The 23,350-nt window shown below is 65.9% G+C and overlaps 2 protein-coding genes across 3 annotated transcripts in view; one reads left to right on the top strand and one right to left on the bottom strand.

Annotated features, from left to right (window-relative positions):
• LOC106863618 (cyclic AMP-dependent transcription factor ATF-7) overlaps positions 1-13,655 on the top strand; it is a 35,293-nt gene extending 21,638 nt beyond the window's left edge. Inside the window, exons 3-11 of one of the 2 annotated variants that reach the window (XM_088180691.1) lie at positions 2,553-2,671; positions 5,232-5,390; positions 5,704-5,861; positions 6,947-7,046; positions 7,746-7,859; positions 8,179-8,325; positions 9,484-9,681; positions 10,327-10,435; positions 12,427-13,655. In XM_088180691.1, coding sequence (XP_088036817.1) covers positions 2,553-2,671; positions 5,232-5,390; positions 5,704-5,861; positions 6,947-7,046; positions 7,746-7,859; positions 8,179-8,325; positions 9,484-9,681; positions 10,327-10,435; positions 12,427-12,638 — 1,316 coding nt within the window. In that variant the 3' untranslated portion in view covers positions 12,639-13,655. Of the gene's footprint in view, positions 1-2,552; positions 2,672-5,231; positions 5,391-5,703; positions 5,862-6,946; positions 7,047-7,745; positions 7,860-8,178; positions 8,326-9,483; positions 9,682-10,326; positions 10,436-12,423 lie in introns of both variants that reach the window. The other variant, XM_088180690.1, reaches the window with a different exon arrangement.
• Positions 13,656-17,570: 3,915 nt separating this feature from the next.
• Positions 17,571-21,480, bottom strand: TARBP2 (TARBP2 subunit of RISC loading complex). Its single transcript, XM_088180733.1, has 9 exons — positions 21,391-21,480; positions 20,500-20,669; positions 20,065-20,164; positions 19,750-19,833; positions 19,579-19,651; positions 18,950-19,067; positions 18,745-18,872; positions 18,389-18,578; positions 17,571-17,980 (listed from the first exon to the last, which is right to left on the bottom strand). Exons 1-9 carry the CDS (start codon positions 21,441-21,443, stop codon positions 17,823-17,825), a joined length of 1,074 nt encoding a protein of 357 aa, XP_088036859.1. The 5' UTR covers positions 21,444-21,480; the 3' UTR covers positions 17,571-17,822.
• Positions 21,481-23,350: the final 1,870 nt, after the last annotated feature.

Below are 23,350 nucleotides of genomic sequence, written 5' to 3'. Positions count from 1 at the left end.
CCCCCCAAACCCAGTTTATCAGGACCAGTTAAACCCCCAAACCCAATTTATCAGGACCAGTTAACCCCCAAGCCCAGCGTGCCTGGCACACCCAGGGGGTGTCAGGGCCATAAATCCCTGCTGCCTCTGAGCCCTGAGATCCGGGCTCGTTTTTCCCTGGAATTCCATCGATGCCGGGGTTTTTTCAGGCACCGTTTTTGTCTCCGGGATTTCCCTCTGCCCCCCCAGGGCCCTGTGGCAGCACCTGGGCAGGTGCCTGAGCCAAGGAGGGGCAAAAGAGCCCTCCTGGCAGGGGGACAGGGGCCTGTGGGGCTGTTTCTGTGAAGGTTTATTTTTGTGGGGTGAAGGGTTTATTTTTGTGGGGTGAAGGGCTGTTTTTGTGGGGCTCTTTCTGTGGGGTGAGGGTTTGTTTTTGTGGGGTTGTTTCTGTGGGGTGAAGGGTTTATTTTTGTGGGGTGAGGACTTGTTTTTGTGGGGTGAAGGGCTGTTTTTGTGGGGCTGTTTCTGTGGGGTGAAGGGTTTATTTTTGTGGGGTGAAGGGTTTATTTTTATGGGGTGAGGATTTGTTTTTGTGGGGTGAAGGGCTGTTTTTGTGGGGCTGTTTCTGTGGGGTGAAGGGTTTATTTTTGTGGGGTGAAGGGTTTATTTTTGTGGGGTGAGGACTTGTTTTTGTGGGGTGAAGGGCTGTTTTTGTGGGGCTGTTTCTGTGGGATGCAAGGTTTATTTTTGTGGGATGTAGCGCTGTTTTTGTGGGGTGCAGGGTTTATTTTTGCGGGGTTGTTTCTGTGGGGTGAAGGGTTTATTTTTGTGGGATGAAGGGTTATTTTTGTGGGGTGAAGGGCTGTTTTTGTGGGGTTGTTTCTGTGGGGTGATAGTTTATTTTTGCGGGGTGAGGGGTTGTTTTTGCGGGGCTGTTTTTGCGGGGTGAGGGGTTGTTTCTGTGCAGTTTGTTTTTGTTCCTGTGCCGTTTTTGCGGGTTGAGGGTTTATTTTTGCGGGGTGAGGGGTTGTTTCTGTGCAGTTTGTTTTTGCGGGTTGAGGGTTTATTTTTGCGGGGTGAGGGTTTATTTTTGCGGGGTGAGGGGTTGTTCCTGTGCCGTTTGTTTTTTCCTGTGCCGTTTTTGCGGGTTGAGGGTTTATTTTTGCGGAGTGAGGGTTTATTTTTGCGGGGTGAGGGTTTGTTCCTGTGCCGTTTTTGCGGGTTGAGGGTTTATTTTTGCGGGGTGAGGGGTTGTTCCTGTGCAGTTTATTTTTGCGGGGTGAGGGGTTGTTCCTGTGCCGTTTGTTTTTTCCTGTGCCGTTTTTGCGGGTTGAGGGTTTATTTTTGCGGGTTGAGGGTTTGTTCCTGTGCCGTGTGTTTTTTCCTGTGCCGTTTTTGCGGGTTGAGGGTTTATTTTTGCGGAGTGAGGGGTTGTTCCTGTGCAGTTTATTTTTTCCTGTGCCGTTTTTGCGGGTTGAGGGTTTGTTTTTGCGGGTTGAGGGTTTATTTTTGCGGGGTGAGGGTTTGTTCCTGTGCCGTGTGTTTTTTCCTGTGCCGTTTTTGCGGGCCCGGGCGGGAGCCGCAGTGCCGTCAGGAAGGGCAGCAGCAGGAGCGGCGTTCCAGGCTTTGTTTGTGGCACTGGAATCCCGCGGCCCGGGAGGGCAATGCCGAGCACAGAACGGTCCCCAAAGAGCCCTGAGAGCTCTTAAAGCCTGGAAAAACAAGCGCCAGCAGAGAGATGGGATTTATGGGCTGGGAGCTGCGGGTGCCCACAGGGGGATTTCGCTCCGGTGGCAAAGGCAGCAGCAGCAGGAGGAGGAGGAGGAGGAGGAGGAGGAAGGGGGGTCTGGAGTGGGGCTGAGCCATCCCAGGGATGCTCTTTGTGCTGGAAAATCCCGGCGCTGTCTGCGGGATGCATCCCTTGGAGGGATTCCAGAGGGAATTGGGAGCGCCGAGGTTCCCTGGTGCTTTTATGGGCTGGGCGATGGCCAGAGAGGGCAGGACTGAGGCGTTAATGGGGTGGAGAACGATCCCACCGGGAGCTGGAGCATTCCAGGGAATTGGTCTGGGATTGGGAACTGGCACAGGGATGGGAGGGATCCCAGGGAATCGCTGTGGGATCGGGAACTGGCACAGGGATGGGAGGGATCCCAGGGAATCGCTGTGGGATCGGGAATTGGCACAGGGATGGGAATGATCCCAGGGAATCGCTGTGGGATCGGGAATTGGCACAGCAGGGCCAGGAACATTCCCAGGATGTCTCTGCCCGGCCCTGGGGCCGCTCCCCTCTCCTCAGTCCCTGCGTTTGTCATTTCGGGGACATCAAACTCTCCCGGCTTTCCCTCCTTGTCCGGACGGGGCAGAACCCCGGGCTGGGAGGGACGGGAATTCCACAGCCAGGAATTCACGGGAATCCTGCTGCTGACACCCCAGAAACAAATGCAGCAGGAGACGATTGTCCCGTTCCGAAGCGTCCCTGCTGTCCCCGGGCTGTCCCGGTGAGGGCTGGGCTGGGTCCAGAGCCACTGTGGGGCCTCTCCCCGACCCATTGTCGGTGTTCCAACCCGAACCAGACCAGACTCCGACCCCGACCCGGTTCCTGAAGAACTGTGAGGAGGTGGGGCTGTTCAACGAGCTGGCCAGCTCCTTCGAGCACGAGTTCAAGAAAGCGGCCGAGGATGATGAGAAAAAGGCAAGAGGCTGAGGCTGCGCTGGGAGGACTGGGCGGGACTGGGGATGCTCTTGTCAAGGGCATGGGGGGGGCTCGCGTTTATTTTTGTCACTCCAGTGACTTTGGCTGCTTTCCCCAGCGGCCCCAGACCTGCAGAGCGGCTTTATTTGTTATTCCTTGGGCTTCTCACTTCGGAAAAAAAAAAAAAAAAAAAAAAGGGGGGGGGGAATAGAGAGGGGGAGCACCCAAAATACCCAAAAACCACCCGGGATGGGAACAAAACCTGCTCGGGGCCCAGACCCGCCGGGACTGCGGCTCGGAGGAGCCGGCACAGGGAAGGGCTCGCCCCTTCCGCGCCCGGCACGTCTGGAGCCGCAGCCCCGCGTTCCAAATTCCGCTTTTTCCTAACAAAGAGCCCCGCGCTCCGCCAGCTCCATCGATCCCGGCGAGCGCCGGGGGCTGAAGGACAAGGGGATCTCATCAGAAAGCTGCTAATTAAGGACATTTCCCAGCCCCCGCCCCCGGCCGGGCTCGGAGCAGCAGCAGATGCGAGCCGGGCTCGCAGCCTGGCACTCGCATTTACTAAATTGATCGATGTCCCCACATACGCTCGCAGTCAGCGGCGCTGCTCGGAAATAAACTGCGGGAGCCGAGCCGCGTAAATCTTGCCGAGATGGGGAACGGAGGAATTCAGAATTAAAACTGAAACCTGGCTCGGCAGCGCTGCCCCCCTCCCCTCGCCACTAACGGGCTCTTTAAAGCCAAATTGATCTCTCTCGTTGGTATGCGGCTGCGGCACAGCCGCTGCCCTTTGTTCTGCGGGGAGCGAGCGGCGAGCGAGCGGCGGCCGCGATTGCCGCAACGGGATCGCCCCGGGGCGACCACCCGGCTCCGGGATCGCCCAGGGGCGACCACCCGGCTCCGAGATAGCCCAGGGGCGACCACCCGGCTCCGGGATCGCCCAGGGGCGACCACCCAGCTCCGGGATAGCCCCAGTGTGACCACCCAGCTCCGGGATAGCCCAGGGGCGACCACCCAGCTCCGGGATGGCCCCAGTGTGACCACCCAGCTCCGGGATGGCCCCGGGGCGACCACCGAGCCCAGTGATGGCCCCGGGGCGACCACCCAGCCCCGGGCTCTGCCAGCCCCTCAGTCTGGGCTCGTGGGATTGGTTCCAGCCTGGCTAAACCGAAATATTGCTGGGGAATCATTGCCAGGAATCGTTGCTGAAGGGTCCCTGCCCGTGCGGCTTTCAGGACAGGATTCTTTGTCCCTGGCCATCGCCCGGCCCGGGCTCGCCCCCCCGGCGCCCTTAATTAAAACCGGGGAGCGTCCCCGGGGGCGCTTTAATGGGGCTGGAGCTTTGGCTGAGGTTAATCCCGGTCCTTTGTGTTAATCCTGCTCCTCTCTGTTAATCCCGGTCCTTGGTGATTCCGGCTCTAAAAGGGCACGGAAATGGTTCTGGCTGCAGCTTCGGGGAGAGAACTGCCCGGGGAGGGACATTTCCCCCTAAAACACCCCAAAATGAGGGGCTGGAGCTGCATTTTTACCTAAAACACCCCAAAATGAGGGGCTGGAGCCTGATCCCCCCCTAAAACACCCCACAATGAGGGGCTGGAGCCTCACTCTGCTCTAAACCATCCACGTTTACCCTTTAACTGCTGGGATGGATGGATGGATGGATGGATGGATGGATCAGGGATGGATGAGGGATGGATCAGGGATGGATCAGGGATGGATCAGGGATGCAGGGAGGGACAAGGGCTGATTTGGGGACAGTTTCCCCCTCCTGGACAGGAGCAGGGCCCAGGTGATTTGTAAGGCCTGGAGCTCCTTCCTTGCTCTGCCATTCCCTCCCTGCTCTCTCCGGTCTGGGACAGGGACAGCTGAGCCCTCAAAAAATCCCTCGGTTGTCCCCCCAGTTCAGCTGTTCCCCCAGTTCACCTGTCCCCTCCGTTCAGCTGTCCCCTCTCCTCGTCCCCTGCCTGCAGTGGGGCAGAGGCCCTGCTGGATCCCGGGCTGGTGGCAAGTGGCCAACTCCAGGCATATGGTTGGGTTTTATTTTAATGGGGCGCTCATAGATATTTAATAACTTGCATGGCTCTTTGTTTGCTTTTGATAATCGGGTAATAAAATAATTCAGGCTGATTTATACAATGTTTTACAGCTCTTCTGTGAATGAAAGTGCCTCCTGTAACTCGCAGGCATTTGGCTTGGGTACCTGTTCTCCTTAGCAGGGCCCTTTTTGTACCAAGAATCGTAATTTCAGCCCGTGGGGGAGTCTGTGTGTTCCTGAGAGCCCCGAGCTGCTGCCATGGGGGGCCGCCTGCTCCTCCCGGGCCTCCAGCTCTGCTTGGCCCGGCCTGGAGCAGCCCCAGCCCTGCCTCGGGCTCCCAGATGCTGCTGCAGTGCCAATAAATCAATGCTAATATACTAATATTAATGCTAATACTAATACTAATGCTAATGCTAATAATTTGGCAAGAGCTGGGAGCTGGAGCCTCTTGGCAAACAATGCAAGCTGAGTGTCCTGTCCGGAGCTGTGTCCCCTCCAGTTCTGAGTGTCCCCTCTGTCCTGCAGGGCTCCGGGGCCCTGGACATGTCCCTGCCCTCCACCCCGGACATCAAGATCAAGGAGGAGGAGCCGCTCGAGGTGGACTCGACCCCGCCCGACAGCCCCGCGTCCCGGCCGCGCTCACCGCAGCCCCGCGACAGGGACAGGGACAGGGACAGGGACAAGGTGGGGCTGTCCCCGGGGCTGCGGGGCTCCCTGAGCCCTGTGGCACCGAGCTGTGGGGCCGAGGCCTGGGCTGGGCATTTCTGGGGGCTGATTTGGGCTTTTTGGGGCCTGAGTTGGGACAGGCAGAGGGGCTGGGGCTGCGTTTCCCCCTCCAAAGCCGTGTGCTCCCCTGAGTTTCCGTGACAGAATTTTCTGAGCCCGCAGGACGGAGAGTCCCGGTGACCCGGGTGGCAGTGCACGGGTAATTAGCGGCCCCTGTTGATGAGCTGTTAATGAGCAGCCCCTGCTCTGTGTGCTGTGTGTTCCCCTGCAGGAGCTGCCCTCCAAGCCCGTGATCCTCTCCACGCCCACCCCCACCATCGTGCGGCCGGGCTCGCTGCCGCTGCACCTGGGCTACGAGCCCCTGCAGCCCACGCTGCCATCGCCCACCTCGGTCATCACCCAGGCGCCCCCGGCCAGCAGGCAGCTGGGGTGAGTGTGGGGCAGGAGACCTTCCCTAGGGCAGGAATCCTTCCATGGGGCAGGAATCCTTCCATGGGGCAGGAATCCTTCCCTGGGACAGGAATCCTTCCATGGGGCAGGAATCCTTCCATGGGGCAGGAAACCTTCCCTGGGGCAGGAAACCTTCCCTGGGGCAGGAGACCTTCTATGGGGCAGGAGACCTTCCCTGGGGCAGGAAACCTTCCCTGGGGCAGGAATCCTTCCCTGGGGCAGGAATCCTTCCCTGGGGCAGGAAACCTTCCCTGGGGCAGGAATCCTTCTATGGGGCAGGAGACCTTCCCTGGGGCAGGAAACCTTCCCTGGGGCAGGAATCCTTCCATGGGGCAGGAATCCTTCCATGGGGCAGGAATACATCCCTGGGGCAGGAATCCTTCCCTGGGGCAGGAATCCTTCCCTGGGGCAGGAATCCTTCTATGGGGCAGGAATCCTTCCCTGGGGCAGGAATCCTTCCATGGGGCAGGAATTCAGCCCCCGAGGGAATTCCAGAAGCAGAGGAGCCGCTGCTGCCGCTCAGGCTCGGTCTGCAGCAGGAAGCAGGAGCTGATCGCGGATTGTCCTGGAGGGAGGAAACGAGGCAGAACTCGCCGTGGGGAGGGCACAGAGCCTGGCAGGGCAGCCCTGTCTGGGGCTGGGATGGTTTGAAAATTGTCTCAGGAGCTGGAATAGCGCAGGGATTGTCTGGGACAACCCTGAGCTGCTGGCCCTCCCTCGGGGGCTGCTAGCCCTGGCACTGCTCCTGTTGGCCCTGGCACTGCTCCTGTTGGCCCTGCCTCAGGAGCTAACAGGGATGACCCTGAGCCCTCGGGAGGCGCAGGTTTGGCCCGGGTTCGGCCCGGGTTCGGCCCGGGTTCGGCCCAGCAGGCTGATGCAGGGTTGTTTTGCTGTCGGGCTGGTTTTCCTGCAGGGATTGCTCTGAGCCCTCGGGAGGTGCAGGTTTAGCCCAGGTTTAGCCCAGGTTTGGCCCGGGTTTGGCCCGGGTTCGGCCCGGTTCGGCCCGGGTTCGGCCCAGCAGGCTGATGCAGGGTTGTTTTGCTGTCGGGCTGGTTTTCCTGCAGGTCTCCCTCCGGCTCCCTCCCGCTCGTGGTGCAGCTCGCCAACGGCCAGACCGTGCCCGTGCTGCCCGGGCCCCCCGTGCAGATGCCTTCTGTCATCTCGGTGAGAGAACCTTCCAGAAATGCACCCCCAGCCCTGCCCCGAGCAGCAGGAGAGGAGGGGCAGCTCTGGCAGGGCAGCACTCGCACCGGGGGCCGGTGGGTTTGGAAAAATCCAAATCCGTGCCCGGGCAGATGGCAGGAGCTGCCAGGATCCCGAGGAGCCGCTGCCGTTTGGAACGGGCTGGCCGTGATGGCCACTGTGGCCACTGTCACCTGCCAGCCCCACACTGGCCTTCTGCACAGCCCCACACACACAGACAGCTGTCTGTGGGGCTTTGCTGTCTGAGGGGGGTTAAAAACATTTCCAAATTACCCAAATTCTGGTTTTCCCTCCCTTTTTTTTTTTTGCGGGAGAAAGCTCAAGAGGGGATGAAACCAGAGGGGATGAAACCAGAGGGGATAAAACCAGAGGGGATGAAACCAGAGGGGATTTGGTGCCTTTGCTGGAAGGGAAGGGAAGGGAAGGGAAGGGAAGGGAAGGGAAGGGAAGGGAAGGGAAGGGAAGGGAAGGGAAGGGAAGGGAAGGGAAGGGAAGGGAAGGGAAGGGAAGGGAAGGGAAGGGAAGGGAAGGGAAGGGAAGGGAAGGGGTCTTGGTCTTTGGCCCCGGGTGCCAGCAGGAGTTGGAGCATGTGTCAGCATTGACAGACCCGCCCTGCAGAGCTGCTCCCCCTCCCAACGCTGTGCCCTGCTCCCCTGGCAGCTGGCCCGGCCCGTGCCCATGGTGCCCAACATCCCTGGCATTCCCGGGCCCCCCATCAACAGCAGCGGCTCCATCTCCCCCTCGGGACTGCCAGTGCACTCCGAGGCCAAAATGGTGAGTGGGGCCAGGGCTTCTCGGCCTGGCCAGGCCCGGGCTGGGCACTGCCCCTGGGCTGGGCTGGGCACTGCCCCTGGGCTGGGCTGGACACTGCCCCTGGGCTGGACACTGCCCCTAGGGTGGACACTGCCCCTGGGGTGGACACTGCCCCTGGGGTGGACACTGCTGTCCCTTGGGGCAGCCCAGCTGGGGCTGGCTTTGACTGGGTCAGGCACAGTGCCCGGTGCCAGCGGGGTGGCTGCAGGGTGGCTGCAGGGTGGCAGGAGCTGCTGAGGGCCCTGGCAGCTGCTCTGATGTCCCTTTTGTTCCCTGGCAGAGGCTGAAGGCCAGCCTGGCAGCATCCTCCTCGCTGAACGGCAGCGGGCTGGCCGTGGGCTCGGCCAGCACCATGGTGACCGCACGGCCAGAGCAGAGCCAGAGCCTGGGCCAGCACCCCGACACGCCCTCCCCTGCCCAGCCACAGGTCAGTGCTGCCCCGGGGCTCCTGGGGCTGCTGGGGCTGTGCTGGGGCTGCCCCGGGGCTCCTGGGGCTGCTCTGGGGCTGCCCTGGGGCTGCCCCGGGGCTCCTGGGGCTCTGCTGGGGCTCTGCTGGGGCTGTGCTGGGGCTCCTGGGGCTGCCCTGGGGCTCCTGGGGCTGCTCTGGGGCTGCTCTGGGGCTGCTGGGGCTGCCCTGGGGCTCCTGGGGCTGCTCTGTGGCTCCTGGGGCTGCCTTGGGGCTCCTGGGGCTGCTTTGGGGCTGCTCTGGGGCTCCTGGGGCTGCCCTGGGGCTCCTGGGGCTGCCCTGGGGCTCCTGGGGCTGCTCTGGGGCTCCTGGGGCTCCTGGGGCTGCTCTGGGGCTCCTGGGGCTGCCTTGGGGCTCCTGGGGCTGCTTTGGGGCTGCTCTGGGGCTCCTGGGGCTCCTGGGGCTGCCCTGGGGCTCCTGGGGCTGCCCTGGGGCTCCTGGGGCTGCCCTGGGGCTCCTGGGGCTGCTCTGGGGCTCCTGGGGCTGCCCTGGGGCTGCTGCTGCTGCTCTGTGCTGGCCTGGGCGCTCTGGGGCTCCCAGGGCTTGGCAAGGAGGAGAAAACCTCCCCAGATCTTCCTCCCCTCGTTGCAGAGCGGGTCAAACCCTTGTTTTTGCGGTGCTGCTGCAGCTCTGGGGCACTCGCAGCGTTCACCTGCCTGAGGAGCTCTGCAGTTCGGGGCAGCATTTTCCTCCTCCCCCTCACTTAGGGGGTTAAACGCTCCCCTCTCAGGCAATCAGCTGGGCTGGCTCCTGCCAGCAGCCCAGTGCCAGCCTCCATCCGTGTGGCCACCTGCTCCGGGCTCGGGTGGCCTCCAGCACTTTAATCTCCATCTGCTGCCCGGCCGCGAGGGCTGGAGTGGGGCTGCAGCCCCGGCCTGGGGCTGGGCTCGCCCCTCACGGCCTGTGGGGCCGGGGCTGCTCCCCCGCCTGCCCCCGCTGCTTTCCCTTTGTTCTCCTCAATAAAACCAGGCCCTACAAAACCTTCCCTCCAAGGCCGGGGGTTTGGAGGGGAAAATGAATTTTTAAAGCAAAAATCCCGCTCAAAACCCGAGGTTTGCTGCAGCGCCGGTGCCCGGTGGTGGCTGAGCCGTCCCCTGTCCCCTGTCCTGTCCCGGCCAGGTGTCCCCTGCCCAGCCCACGCCCAGCACGGGCGGGCGCCGCAAGCGGGCGGCGGACGAGGACCCGGACGAGCGGCGGCAGCGATTCCTGGAGCGGAACCGCGCGGCCGCCTCGCGCTGCCGCCAGAAACGCAAGCTCTGGGTGTCCTCCCTGGAGAAAAAAGCCGAGGAGCTGACGAGCCAGAACATCCAGCTGACCGTGAGTGTGACACCGGGGCTGGGCACGGGCCTCGGCACCGGGCACGGCCCGGCCGGACACGGAACGGTGCTGGACACGGCACAAACAGAACCGTGCTGGACACGGCACAAACAGAACCGTGCTGGACACGGCACAGAATAAAACCGTGCTGGACACGGCACAGAACAGAACCGTGCTGGACACGGCACAAACAGAACCGTGCTGGACACGGCACAGAACAGAACCGTGCTGGACACGGCACAAACAGAACCGTGCTGGACACGGCACAGAACAAAACCGTGCCGGACACGGCACAAACAGAACCGTGCTGGACACGGCACAGAACAGAACCGTGCTGGACACGGCACAAACAGAACCGTGCTGGACACGGCACAAACAGAACCGTGCTGGACACGGCACAGAACAGAACCGTGCTGGACACGGCACAAACAGAACCGTGCTGGACACGGCACGGCCGGACACGGCCCTCAGCTGAGCCAGGGCCACCTTGAATCAGAGTACTGGGAATGCTGGGAGTGCTGATCCCAGAGCTGGGAGTGCTGGGAGTGCTGGGAGTGCCGATCCCAGAGCTGGGAGTGCTGGGAGTGCCGATCCCAGAGCTGGGAGTCCCCAGAGCGTTTCAGGTGCTGTGTCTGTGTCCCCCAGAACGAGGTGACGCTGCTCAGGAACGAGGTGGCTCAGCTGAAGCAGCTGCTGCTGGCCCACAAGGACTGTCCCGTCACGGCCCTGCAGAAGAAGACTCAGGGCTACCTGGGTGAGTCTGGGGCTCCTGGAGCCTGCTGTGGGGCTGCTGCCAGGGGAGGGAGGGGATCGTGCCCTGCCACCTCCGCGTCACCTCCGTGTCACCTGCGTGTCCCCTCTGCAGGGCAGGGCTGTCACACACAGGGACAGAGCACAGGGCTGGGCTGGCAGGGACCCCAAAAACCCCCGAGGGCGTTTCCACCCCTCTGCTGCTCAGGACGATCCCCCAAATTGTCCCTTGACCCTCCGGGCTGGACCTTGCAGGGGGGGCAGTGCCCAGGGCAGGGTTTGTCCCTCTGCCTGTCCAGGGGGGTGTTGGATGTGGATCCTCCTCTCCCCACTCCCGGCAGCCAGCCAAGCCCTTGACAATCCCTTTGAAATCCCAGAATTTGCTGCTGCACAGCAGAGGCAGAGAGGCCAGACTCCCTCAATGACATCATGGAGCTCCATTGCTCATTCCCTGCAATTCCCATCGAGCTGGCTCGGCTTGGAAGTAAAAAAAAAAAAAAAAAAAAAAAAAGCTCTTTTTTATCTCCTTTTCTCCCCTTCATTTTTTTTTTTAATGCTGCCTATTTCATTATAACCAAGCCGGGAGCTAAACACGATCTGGGTCCTGCTGCCCTCCCTGCAATGCAATTCCAGGCTGCTGAGAGGCTTTGGGAGGACGCTGGAGTCCTCTAGTGTTCCTTGGAAAAATGAGAGCAGAGATGAGATGGATGAGCTGAGAGAATGGAACTGGAAACCGCAAAAACCGAGGGGAGAAAAAAAGGAAAAAAAAATCTAAAAAAATGAAAATTCAGTGGGGGTTTGTGGCTTGGTGCCAGCCCTGGGTCTCTGGAGCTCTGTCGTGCCTGGGAGGGGCTGGCACGGCCACTGTCCCCCCTGCCTGAGCAGCCCCGGCTGTCCCCAGGGCCCCAAGCCCTGCACAGGGGTGGCAGCCCCCAGGTTTTCCCTGCTCGCCCCGAGGTTCTCAACCCCTCTCGCCATTCCTCTCCCCACAGCAGCAGGAATTCATCACACGTTCAGAGGCTGGAAATGAGATTCCCTCCCTCCCCTCTGGGCCTTTTTATGGCCGAGATTTGTGGCCAGGCAGGTCCTGGAACAAAGCCCCAGGGCCCCGGTGGAATTGCAGCTGCTCTGGGGTTTGTCTGGGGTTTGTCTGCAGTAAATCTGGGCTGGGGGTGCCAGGGGACGATATTCCCTGGCCAAGGCTTTTCCAGGGAGAGGCGGAAGGAAAACAGAGCCCAGTGAGGTGTTCAGCCCCAGATCTGATTTTTCCCAGTATTTGGGGTTTTATGTGGAGGAAATATCCCGGTGGAATTTCCCCTGTGGGCACAGAGAGCTCTGGGCCCCTCGGGGGGCACCGGGGGCTCCCAGGTGATCCTCTGGGAGCCACTGAACAAAGGCGAGGGGGCTCTGCCTTTGTCTGCCCCTCGTGCTGCCTCAAATCCCCGAAAAGCAGAGCAGGCAAAGGCTGCGATTGATGCCGGCAATTCGGGGAGTAATGGAGAGCAGAGCAGGTGATGGAGGTGAAAAACGCCCCCCAAAGCCCAGCTCTGGGGATCCTGATCCCCCTGGCAGGTGGGGCGGGGGCTGCTGAGTTAATCCGTGAATTCCTTTTAACGCGGAGAGGAAGGTCTGGGGATGGAGGGCGGTGAAGGTTGTGCCGGTGCTGCCCTCCTCGGGAAGCTGTGCTGCTTCCTGCCTGGGATTCCAGAGGGTTCCATCCCGAGTGGAGGGGGCAGCAGTCCCCAGCGGCAGGTTCATTATCTCCCAGCTCCTAATTAGTCCTGCTGGATGGGAGGGGTCCTGGGGGGGGGGCCGGGGATCCGGGTTCCCTTGGGCGGGGGGCTCCAGGCTGGACGGGTGAGAGTCCCTGACCCTGCTGTGGGCCAGCAGCATTCCCGCTGGGGCCAGCAGCATTCCCGCCCCAAGCCATCGTTCCCATCCCTGTCCCCATCCGTGTCCCCCTCCCTGACCGTGTCCTCTCCTCTCCCCGAGCAGAGAGCCCCAAGGAGAGCTCGGAGCCCACGGGCTCCCCCGCCGCCGTCATCCAGCACAGCTCGGCCCCCAACGGGCTCAGCGCGGCTCGCTCGGCCGCCGAGGCCGTGGCCACCTCGGTGCTGGCCCAGATGGCCGGGCAAAGGACAGAGCTGGCCGTGCCCGTGGCCTCGCACGTCATCATGGCCCCACAGTCACAGTCTGCTGGCAGATGATGGCCCCGGGCCGGAGGAGAGCCCCGGGACTGAGCACAGCTCCAGACTGACCACAGCCCTGGGCTGGCCACAGCTCCAGACTGACCATGGCCCCTGCTGGCCACAGCTCCAGACTGACCACAGCCCTGGGCTGACCATGGCCCCAGGACTGACCACGGCCCCAGGACTGACCACAGCCCTGGGCTGACCGCCAGGGGCCTGCCAGGATTTCTCCTTCCTCTTTTTTTGGTTTTATTATTTTTTTTCTGTTTGTTTTTGTTTTAAGGGCAGCTCTGGCGCTCTCGCAGCCCCTGGAGCTCCCCAGAGCCCCTGGGCCGGGCAGGCTCTGTGGTCAACACTAAAGCCCTGCGTGGGGAGCTGCCACCACCCTGTCGCTGTCCCCTGGGCTGTGACACTCCGTGCTGTCCCCTGTGACCCCCGTGCTGCTCCCACCCCTGAGCTGTTGCACCTTCACCAGAGGCTCCCGGGGCTCGCAGGGTCGGGGTCTCCTCCCTCCCCCGTCCCCGTGATGGATTTTGGACACGATGGAGGTGGGGCCTGCTCTGGGTTTGTGCCCCGGGGACGAGGGGACAGCGTGGGGCTGGGGGACAGACTGGGGGACAGAGGTGTCCCAGGTGTTCAGGGGCTGCTCCAGGCCAGGTGCTGGGGAAGACACGGCCTGGCCAGGGCTGCTCCCCCGTTCCCGACGGGATTGGGGCTCCAGGAATGGGCCAGGACCGGGAAAGGCCACAGGGAAGGGCCCAGCTGGCAGTGACAGCGTCAGGCCCTAAACTGGCACCAGCCCGGGCAAACCCAGCCTGGGCAAACCCGGCCTGGGCAAACCCAGCCTGGGCAAACCCGGCCCGGGCAAACCCAGCCCGGGCAAACCCAGCCCGGGCAAACCCAGCCTGGCAAACCCAGCCCAGGCAAACCCAGCCTGGCAAACCCATCCTGGCAAACCCATCCTGGCAAACCCAGCCTGGCAAACCCAGCCCACACAAACCCAGCCCAGGCAAACCCGGCCCGGGCAAACCCAGCCTGGCAAACCCGGCCCGGGCAAACCCAGCCCAGGCAAACCCAGCCTGGCAAACCCAGCCCGGGCAAACCCATCCTGGCAAACCCGGCCCGGGCAAACCCAGCCCAGGCAAACCCAGCCTGGCAAACCCATCCTGGCAAACCCGGCCCGGGCAAACCCATCCTGGCAAACCCAGCCTGGCAAACCCAGCCTGGCAAACCCATCCTGGCAAACCCGGCCCACACAAACCCAGCCTGGCAAACCCGGCCCGGGCAAACCCAGCCTGGCAAACCCATCCTGCACTCCCCGAGATCACCTCCCGCTCACGGACCTCCAGGACCTCAACAATGGTGGCCTTAAATTGGGACTCGTTGCCTGTTCCGAGGGGAGGGAGCTGGGAGTGGGGTCAGGGTTTGGTCCCACAAAGGATTCGCTCCCAGCTCCCTGGGCCCGTCCTCCATGTGAGGAGCTCTGGAATCCTGAGGATCTCCTGGAATCCTGAGGAGCTCCTGGAACCAGGTCCCTTTTCCTGCCCTGGGCTCTCTGTGTCCGTGTGTGGCCACCGGCGCCTCCCCAGGGGCCACAGCCGGAGCCGGGGCGTGGGATGTGGGAAGAGTTGCCGAAGTGTTTTTGGGATTTGGAAGGAATCTTGTCCCGGTCCACGGAACTGCTCCAGCCCTTGGAATTCCTGCCCCTCACAGGTCCCTCCTCAGCCAAGCCCCCCCTCAGGTCGCACTTCGCCACTTTGGAGCCAGCTTGGTTTGTCCAGGTGATTTTGTTTGGTTTCCCCACACGTGGAAGGTTCCCAGGGACAGCAAAACCCAAAGCAAAGGCTGAGCAGGATGGGAAAGTTCTGGGATTTGGGGTTTTTCCAGGGATGGGTTATGGATTCTCCCCCTCCTTCTTTTGCAGCTCTTCCTCAGATGGGATCAGGATCGGGATCAGGGTTGGGATCGGGATCAGGGTTGGGATCGGGATCGGGGTGGGTTTGTGCTGCTGCTCCCCCGCTCCCCTTTTCCCTCCGGCTCATCCCGGCTCCTCCCCGTGCTCGGGTCCAGCCTCGCTGCTCTCCCCGGGATCCTCGTGGTCCCCTCGGATGCGGCTGCAGGAGCCGCTTCCTCCCCTCTCTCCCCTCCCTGCATGCCCCAGAACTCCCCGTTCCCACCTCCCCCAACGCCAGTGCCTTGAAAACTCTGCAAATCCAGACCAAGACGGTGGGAGAGCTCCAGGCACGGTCAGGGCCAAGCAGGGAATGGAGCTGGATCCAGGCTGGGCTGTCCCTGGGTCTGTTCTCGCTTCTCTCACAGGTGGGAGCTCCCCGTGCCCTTCCCAGGTGTGTTTTACCCCAAGAGCAGCCGCTCCTCGCTTTGTGACCAGATCTGGGAAAAAAAAAACAAAAAACAAAAACCAACCCAATTCCTGCTCCGTGGTGATTCCTGCCGCTTTTCCGAGGCTCTCGGGGGTGGCAGCCCCGGCCCCGCTCGGCAGCGCCGGGCGCCTGCACTTTGCTCCGGGAATCCCGGGGGATCCCGAGCCTTGCTCCTGTCCCCTGCTCTGTCCCCTGCTCTGTCCCTTCCTCCTTTCCCTCCTCCATCCCGTCCCTGCCGGGTCTGCATCGCCAGGATCTGCCCCAGGAGCTCTGCGGGGCTGGGGGAGCACGGAGAGCGGGATCAGCTGCTGGGATTTGGGGTTTATGGATTTTATCAAACTGTGACCTTGAAGAGGAACAAACGGCTGCAAACGAGAGCCCACGACAGAGGAGCTCCTGCTCCTTCCCTCCTCTTCCTCCCTTTTCAGCCTCCAGATCCCTCAGGATTGGGCGGGTGGGAAGAGTTGGTGCCTGTTTGCCCCCAGACCCGTCTTTAGTCCGGAATTCCTGGCTCAGGTGGGAATTGGGTCATTTTGGGACTCGTGGACCCGTTCCTGCTCACACGGGGACCCCAGAACGAGCCCGGGAGGTGCCAAAGGGACACGGGAGGAGGGTCCTGGGCGTGCCCCCCGCCCCCCCAGCTGCTTTGCGCCACGAGCTTTGACGATCAATAATGGAAAAAGCCAAAAAAGGCCCCCCCGAGTACCTGTGTAGTATCTTATCAGTCCATATCGACGCCTATACGCACCCATGTATCGTAGATCGGCCGCCGCGGGTCTGACCCGAGCCCCGCGCCCCCGAGGGACCCCCAGCCCCGCCCGGGCTCCTGTGAGCGGGTCCTCACAGCCCCCGCGGGGGCCCGGGGCCGCGGGGGGACCCGGGGGACACGTCCCAGCCTCCCCCCAGCCCTCGGCCGTGTCATACCAAACATGTAACGTGCCTTTTATTTATGCTGCAAATATAACATTAAAATATTACCCAGGAGCCGCGAGCTGCCGCCCTTTGCTTTGGGGGGGGTGGGCTGGGGACACCCCCACTTTGTCCCCGGGGGTTCACGGTGTGGGTGGCACTGTCCCCTCTCCCGGGTGGCACAGGGGGGAGCTGCTTGTGAGGACGCCGCAGTGGCCCAAGGCATTCCCGGGCGCGTTTTTTGGGGCGATTTCGGCTGGTTCGGGGTCGGCGCAGCCGCGGCCGAGCCGTCGGGGCTGCAGGAGCGCGGAGCGGCCACCGGGTGGCGACAGCGAGACAAGCACTGCAGAGCCGGGGGGGGGGGGGGGGGGGGGTCCGGGGAGGACAAAAAAAATCCTGGGGGGAACAGGGGAGGGGTCCCGGGGGGAGACAAGGGAGGGGTCCCGGTCTCGGGGGCTCCTGGGCTGGCTGGGGGTGTGGGGGAGTCCCGGTCTTGGGGGTCCCGGCTTCCTGAAGTCCCGGTGCGGGACGGGGGTCCCGGGGGTCTCGCTCCGCAGCCCCGGCGGTGCCGGTTGCGGGGCCCGGGCGGGGCGGGCACTGCGGAGCTTCCTGGTCCGTCCATCCGTCCGTCCGTCCCCGGGGGCGACTGTCGCGGCTGCTAAATGGCTTTAATTAACGGCGGCGGGGCCGGGCCCGCTCCCCCGGGACCCCCGGCCCAGCCCGGCCCCGCTATAAGAGGCGGCGGCGGTGGCGAGTGGCGATGGCGGGGGCGATGTCGCGGTGCCCGGAGCTGCTCCTGTTGCTGCTGCTGCTGGCGGAGACCCCGCGCTCCGCCCGCGCCTGTCCCGGGACCCCCGGCCCGGCCCCGGTGAGCGCCGGCCCGGCCGCGCCCCCGGAGCGGGGTTCGGTTTGTGGAGGGGGGGAACGCTCGGGGTCGGGGGTCGCACTCCGGTTCCAGGACCACCCTGACCCCCGGTCCTCCCCCACCTCAGGCCGCCTTCGCCGCCCCCCCGGGGCCGCCCCCCGGGGCCGCCGCCGCCGCCCTGGGAGCGCTGCTCCGGTCCCTGCAGCGCCCCGGGCGCGCCCCCGGGACCCCCCTGCAGCCGCAGAGGTGAGCGGGGATGGGGTCCCGGTCTGGGGGGTCCCGGTCTGGGGGGGCATGGAGGGATGGGGTCGGGGCTTTGGGGACAGCGGGGAGGCGCAGGAGGTGGGGAGGGACAGGGGTGGTTTGGGGGTGCCTGGGAAGGGTCAGTGGTGTGGGGATGGGGGTCCCCATTAAGTGTCCGTGTCCTTCAGCCCATTCCCATCCATCCCTGTCCGTCCATCCATCCCTGTCCATCTGTCTGTCCCCACTGGCCCCAGTGGGGATCCACGGTTCCGTGTCCCCCCGGCAGGTCGGGGTGGGGGCCGCAGGGGAGGCCCCAGGCCCGGCTCAGCCCCCGCAGCTGGGACCCCCCGGTGGCCCCGTTCTGGACCATGGCGACCCCGCAGCGCTTCGGCCGCCGCCGCTGAGCCCGGCCCCGAGCCTTGAGCCCGGCCCGAGCCCATCCCGAGCCACCCGCGGGCCCGTCCCTCCCTCAATAAAGTGGTCACCCCAGCCCGAGCCCTCGCTTGCCCCTTTTGTGCTCCCCAAGCCCCCAGGCAGAGCCGACACGGGCAGTACAAACCCCCCCAGCCTTTATTTCTGGGGGGCCGATGGCACCCGGGGACCCTCCAGAACGGGGGGGGCCAGGCCAGAGGGACACCCCGGGGCCTGAGGTCCGTCTGTCCATCCACCCACAGCGGGGTCCGCACGGTGGCCGTGTCCAGAGGTCAGGGGGCCGCGGGTGGGGGCCGCGTCCAGAGGTCCGAGCGTTGTTCAGCGAGCCGTGGGGCACAGGCCCGAGCGGGGTCACTCGCCCCCGAGCGGGGCTCACTTGCCCCCGGCCATGATGCGCAGGTACTGCAGGGCGTTGCGGGCGGCCTGGGCGCGGGCGCCGTCGCGGGACGGGGCGGACCCGTGGCACACGGTGGTCGGCTGCGTGGAGAGCTCCACCAGGCACTGGTACAGCCCGCTGAGGCTCAGGGCGTCTGGGGGGCACAGCGGGGTCACCCCAGAGCTCAGAGCGCCGGGGGGCACGGCGGGGACACCCTGGGCTCCCCCCCGAGCTCAGGGCGCTGTGGGGCACGGCGCGGACACCCTGGGCTCCCCCCGAGCTCAGGGCGCTGGGGGGCACGGCGGGATCACCCTGGGCTCCCCCCCGAGCTCAGGGCGCCGGGGGGCACGGCGGGGACACCCTGGGCTCCCCCCGAGCTCAGGGCGCTGTGGGGCACGGCGGGGACACCCTGGGCTCCCCCCGAGCTCAGGGCGCTGTGGGGCACGGCGGGGACACCCTGGGCTCCCCCCGAGCTCAGGGCGCCGGGGGGCACGGCGGGGACACCCTGGGCTCCCCCCGAGCTCAGGGCGCCGGGGGGCACGGCGGGGTGCCCGGGGCTCACCGATGTCGAGGTAGCTGATGGCGAAGCTCTGCTCCTCCGAGAGCTCCTGCAGGAGCGCGCAGGCCCCGCCGGGCGCGGGGGCCGCCCCCCGGCTCCGCAGCTGGCCCAGCTTCTCGCCCGCCGAGTTGCGCAGGGAGTCCCAGGTGCAGCCGGGGGCGCGGCCCCGCAGCCCCTCCAGCCGGGGGCACGTCTGGGGAGGGGGCACGGGGGGCTCGGGGACCTGCAGAGCCCACGGGGGGCCCGCCCCGACCCCCCCCCCACCCCGAGGTGTGGGAACGGCGCGACAGCCGTGGGGTGGGCCCAGCCAGAGCCCCGACCCCCGGGGGTGCCCACGGCCCTCCCAGTGTCCCCAGTACCATGTTGAACTGGTCCTCCTCGCCCTCGGCCTCGCTGCCGTCCCGCGGCTCCATGGGCACGTTGTGGATCCGCACCAGCATCTTGGCGGCCGCGTTGCGCTTGGCCAGCTTCTTGGAGGTGCCGCTGCCTGGGGAGGGGGCTCGGGGTGAGCCGGGACCCCCCGGCAGCGCCCCGAGCCCCCCGGGCTGCCCCTTCCCCCCTCACCGATCTCCACGAAGCGCTCCACCCGGCACGTCATGGTGAACTCCTTGCGGTGCGCCGGCCCCGACTCCTGAGTCACCGTGTACTCGGGCAGGCGCCAGCCCTTCTGCACCACCAGCTCCTGGGGACACCGCGGGGCCACCCCCGAGCGGGGACAGCCCCAGCGCGGCGTCAGAGCACGGAACGGGCCCGGCACGGGGAGAGCCGGGCCCAAATCAATATAAACCGGCACCAAAATGGAGATAATCAGCCCTAAAATGGAGACAGCTGGCCCCAAATGGGGAAAACAGCCCCACGATGAGATAATGGCCCCAAAATGGGGAGTACTACACCCAAAACAGGCATAACTGTCCCCAAAAGAGGGGTACCAGCCCAAAGCAGGAATAACTGTCCCTAAATGGGGATAAGCAGCCCCAGAGTGGAGGTGACCGTCCCCAAAATGGGGGTGACTGTTCCCAAAACAGGAATAACTGTCCCCAAAAGGAGGAGGAGCCCTCACTGCCATCGTGTACCCCCCCACTGATGGGCAAGGGTCACCCCCCAGGGCCGTGTCCCCCCACCCTGGCCAGGGCATCGCCCCAAAGCAGGGGAGGGATCGGTGTCCCCTCGTGTCCCCTCCTGGTGTCACCCACCTGCAGAGCCCCCACGGGGTTACACTCGGACTGGGGGGGGGACACCGGCGTCTTCATCTCCAGGGGGGGGCCCCTGTGGGGACACGGGGTCAGGGGGGCACCCCAGGCCCCCTTGGGGGGCACAGAGGGGCGGGGGGGGGTTGGGGTGGGGACACGGTGGTCCCCCCTTACCTGGGTGAGGGGGGGGGCGCGGCGGGGGCTGGGGGGGGCGCGGCCGGGCCGGGCTCCGCCGGGGGGTCCGGGGGGAAAGGAGAGCTGGGGGGGGGAGGTGTCAGAGTCACCCCCTCGGGCCTCATGGGGACCCCCAGACCCACCCAGGCACCCCCAGACCCTTTGGGAACCCCCAGACACCCCCAAACCCACCAGAGCTCAGCAGACCCCTCAAATCCCACACGGCACCCTTTGGGTACCCCCAGACTCCTCCCTGCCCCCCGAAGCCCCCCAGGACTGGGTGCCTCCCCCTCCTGGGTGCCCCCCAGCCCCCACCTGTGCTCCAGGGGCTCCAGCATGGCCCCCCCCCCTCTGAGCAGCCTCAGGGCCACCTCGGCCGCCTTGTGCTTCGCCGCCTTCTTGCTGGGACCCTGTCCTGGGGGACAGGGGGGTCAGGGGACACGGGGGGGACACGGGGGGGACACCCCGGGCACCCCTCGGGGGCCCCAGGGACCCCCCAGCAACACCCAGGGTTTTGGGGATCCCAGAGTTTCCCCATGCCAAAGCACAGGGGAGACCCTCGGGGACAAAGGGGGGGTCCCAGCCTGGGGACAGGGCTTGGGGTCCCCCTGTCACCCCCTGGTGATACCCCCGAGGGGGTTTGGGGTCCTCTGGTGCAGGGGATGTCCCCAAGGGGACAAGAGGGACAGGGTGGCCCAGGCTGGCTGTGGGGGTCCCCAGGCTGGCTGTGGGGGTCCCGGGGGGTCCCACCGGTGCAGCTGATGTCCCCGAGGGTGACGCGGAAGGTGAAGTTGGGCTGGTGGGCCTGGCCCTCGGCCTTGAGCAGGTCGTAGCCGGGGGTGCGTCCTAAGCGAGTCCCATACTCCTGCAGGAGGCTGATGGGCGTCTTCCCGGGGCTGGCGGCCACCATCTGCTCCAGGCTGGGGACAGGACAGGGACACGGCTGTCACCCACCCGGGGGACGTGGGGACACGGGCGGCAGCGCCACAGGGCACCAGGATACGAGCATGGGGGTGGCAGCGCTGGGGGCACAGGGACATGGGGACAGGGTGGCACTGCCTTGGAGTGTGGGGACATGCGGTGGCACCTGTGTGTGACCTGGTGACACAGGGACAGGGATGGAGCCCCTGCGCTGTGTGGGGACAGCGGTGGCACTGCCACAGCGTGGGGACACAGGGCCAGGGGTGGCACAGCCACACAGCGTGGGGACACAGGGACAGAGGTGGCACAGCCACACAGCGTGGGGACACAGGGACAGAGGTGGCAGTGCCACACAGATTAGGGACACAGGGCCAGGGGTGGCACAGCCACACAGATTAGGGATACAGGGCCAGGGGTGGCAGTGCCATTTGGGGACACAGGGACTGGGGTGGGTGGCACTGCCACTTGGGGACACGAGTGGCAGCACCGCGGATACGGGCACGGGGAGGGCACCGCCACACGCACAGGGACAGCCCCGTCCCCCCCGGCCGCCACACCGGGACAGCCCCGCGCCCCTCCCCGCCCCCTCCCCCGCGCTGAGGCCCGGCCTAGGCCGCCCCCTCCCCTTGCCCGCCGCCGCCGCGCGCGGGGGTTGTGGCGGTGCCGGGGGAGCCCCGGGCGGTGCCGGGGGGCTCCGGGGGGCTCCGGGGGTCCCGGTACCTGGGGAAGGCGCCGCCGCTCCGCCGGGCCCCGCCCGCCCCCTCCTCGCTCATCCCCGCCGCTCCGGCCGCCGCCCGCGCCGCCAGGGGGCGCGCGGCATCACGGGAGCGCCGCGCCGCGCGGGGGGCTCTGGGAAGTGTGGTCCGCCCGGCGCGGCCTGCAGCGCGCGCAGCCGCAGTCAGCCCTCCCCGGCGGACTACGCTTCCCACAACCCCTCGCGCCAAGGGCAGGGCGGGAAGCGGGGTCACGTGGTGCTGGACGGGAGGGGTCGTGCCTCAGTTTCCCCCCGAGGGGGGTAAGGGGACAATGGGGACAATGGGGACAATGGGGACAATGGGACAGAGGTAGCACTGGTCAGAGTGGGAGCGCTGGGATCACACCGGGAGCACTGGGCACGGAGGGATGCCCGTACTGGGAGCACTGGAATAAGACTGGGAGCGCTGGGATGTAAGGGACACCCGTACTGGAAGCACTGGGATCCAAGGGACACCCATACTGGGAGCACTGGGATCGCACTGGCATGTAAAGGACACCCGTACTGGGAGCACTGGGATTACTGGAATCAAGGGGACACCCAAACTGGGAGCGCTGAGATCCCCGTACTAGGAGCACTGGGACCCCCGCACTGGGACCCCCGTACTGGGATCGCTGGGACCCCCGCACTGGGATCGCTGGGACCCCCGCACTGGGATGGCTCCGGTGCCCCGTGTGCCGCTCGGGCCGGGCGGTCCCGGTACCGGCGGGGTCCTGGGGCAGCGCTGGGGCCGGTCCGGGAGGAGCCGGTACCGGTGCTGGTCGCGGAGGGGTCTTGGTGCTGCTGAGGAGGGGTCCCGGTGCGGTATCGGGGGTCCCGGTGCCAGTGCCGGTCTCTCCGGTGCGGGGTTCCCGGTGCCGGTCCCTGCCGGTGCCGGGGGAGGGGTGTTGATGCAGTATTTGGGTCTCGGTGCCGTTTGGGGGTCCCGGCGCGGTATCGGGGCGTTCCCGGTGCGGTATCGGGGTCCCGGTGCGCGGTCAGGGGGGTCCCCGGTGCCGGTGTCTCCCGGTGCCGGGGGAGGGGTCTGGATGCGGTATCTGGGTCCCGGTGCCGGTCTCTCCGGTGCGGGGGTTCCCGGTGCGGTACCGGGGTGCCGGTGCGGTACCGGGGGGTGCCGGTGCAGCACGGTGGTCCCGGAGCGCTGCCGGGGGGGCTCCCGGTGCCCGTGCGGGTCTCTCCGGTGCGCGGGGCGGGGCCGGGGCGGGGCCGTTCCCGTCGGGCGGGGCCGTTCTCGCCGCTCGCCCCGACCGCGGCCCCGGCCCCGGTACCGGCCCCGCCCGCCGGGCCCAGCCCCACCAGCACCGGCACCGCCGGGACCCCCCCGGCACCGGGACCCCCCCGGGACCCCCCCGGCATCACCCGCATCCCCGGGCGAGCGGCCCGGAGCCCCCGCAGGTACCGGCGCCGGCACCGGGGGATGCGCGGGGATGGGGGGGGCGGGGGCAGGACCGGGGATGCGCCGGGATGGGGAGGGGGCGGCGGGGCCGGGACCGGGGCCGGTACCGGGGGGGGGTCGCGGCCCCCTCCATCCCCCGGTGCCCCCGGGCCGGGGGGGCCGCGCCCTCCCCTCCCCCCCCCCCCCAGGACGCGGGGTCTCCGCGGGGGGGGCCGAGGGGGGAGGGGACGCGCGCGGCCTCTCGCACACGCGCGTGCACGCGCGCGACCCCCCCGCAGCCCCGCGCGCGCCCGTGACCTCTTACACGCGCGTGCGCGCGCTTCCCTGCGCGTGTCCGTGTGTCCGGGCGCGTGTCCGTGCGTCCCCCCCGCACGCGCGCGCCCCTCCCCTGGGTGCGGACCCCCCCGCGCCCCCGTCACCCACCGCCCCCGCACCCTCCGCATGTCGCGACAGGGCGCCGTGTCCCGACATGGCGCGCCGCCGGGGGGCGCTGTTCCGCTCCCGCGCCCCTCCTCCCACGCCGCTGTCGC

This window comes from Sturnus vulgaris, chromosome 30 (genome assembly GCF_052056855.1).
Source record: "Sturnus vulgaris isolate bStuVul1 chromosome 30, bStuVul1.hap1, whole genome shotgun sequence".
NCBI classification, from domain to species: Eukaryota; Metazoa; Chordata; class Aves; order Passeriformes; family Sturnidae; genus Sturnus; species Sturnus vulgaris.
Note: the sequence above shows the minus strand (reverse complement) of the source record. Positions and strands in the feature narration are given on the sequence as shown.

What these genes read in the sequence shown, in the direction of transcription:
- TARBP2 (XM_088180733.1), bottom strand. Translation starts at nt 21,443, where the DNA reads ATGAGCGAGGAGGGGGCGGGCGGGGCCCGGCGGAGCGGCGGCGCCTTC. An exon ending in CTGGAGCCCCTGGAGCACAG is followed by an intron (nt 19,834 to 20,064) that starts GTGGGGGCTGGG and finishes TCCCCCCCCCAG; the next exon opens with CTCTCCTTTCCCCCCGGACC. An exon ending in GGAGCGCTTCGTGGAGATCG is followed by an intron (nt 18,873 to 18,949) that starts GTGAGGGGGGAA and finishes CCCCCTCCCCAG; the next exon opens with GCAGCGGCACCTCCAAGAAG.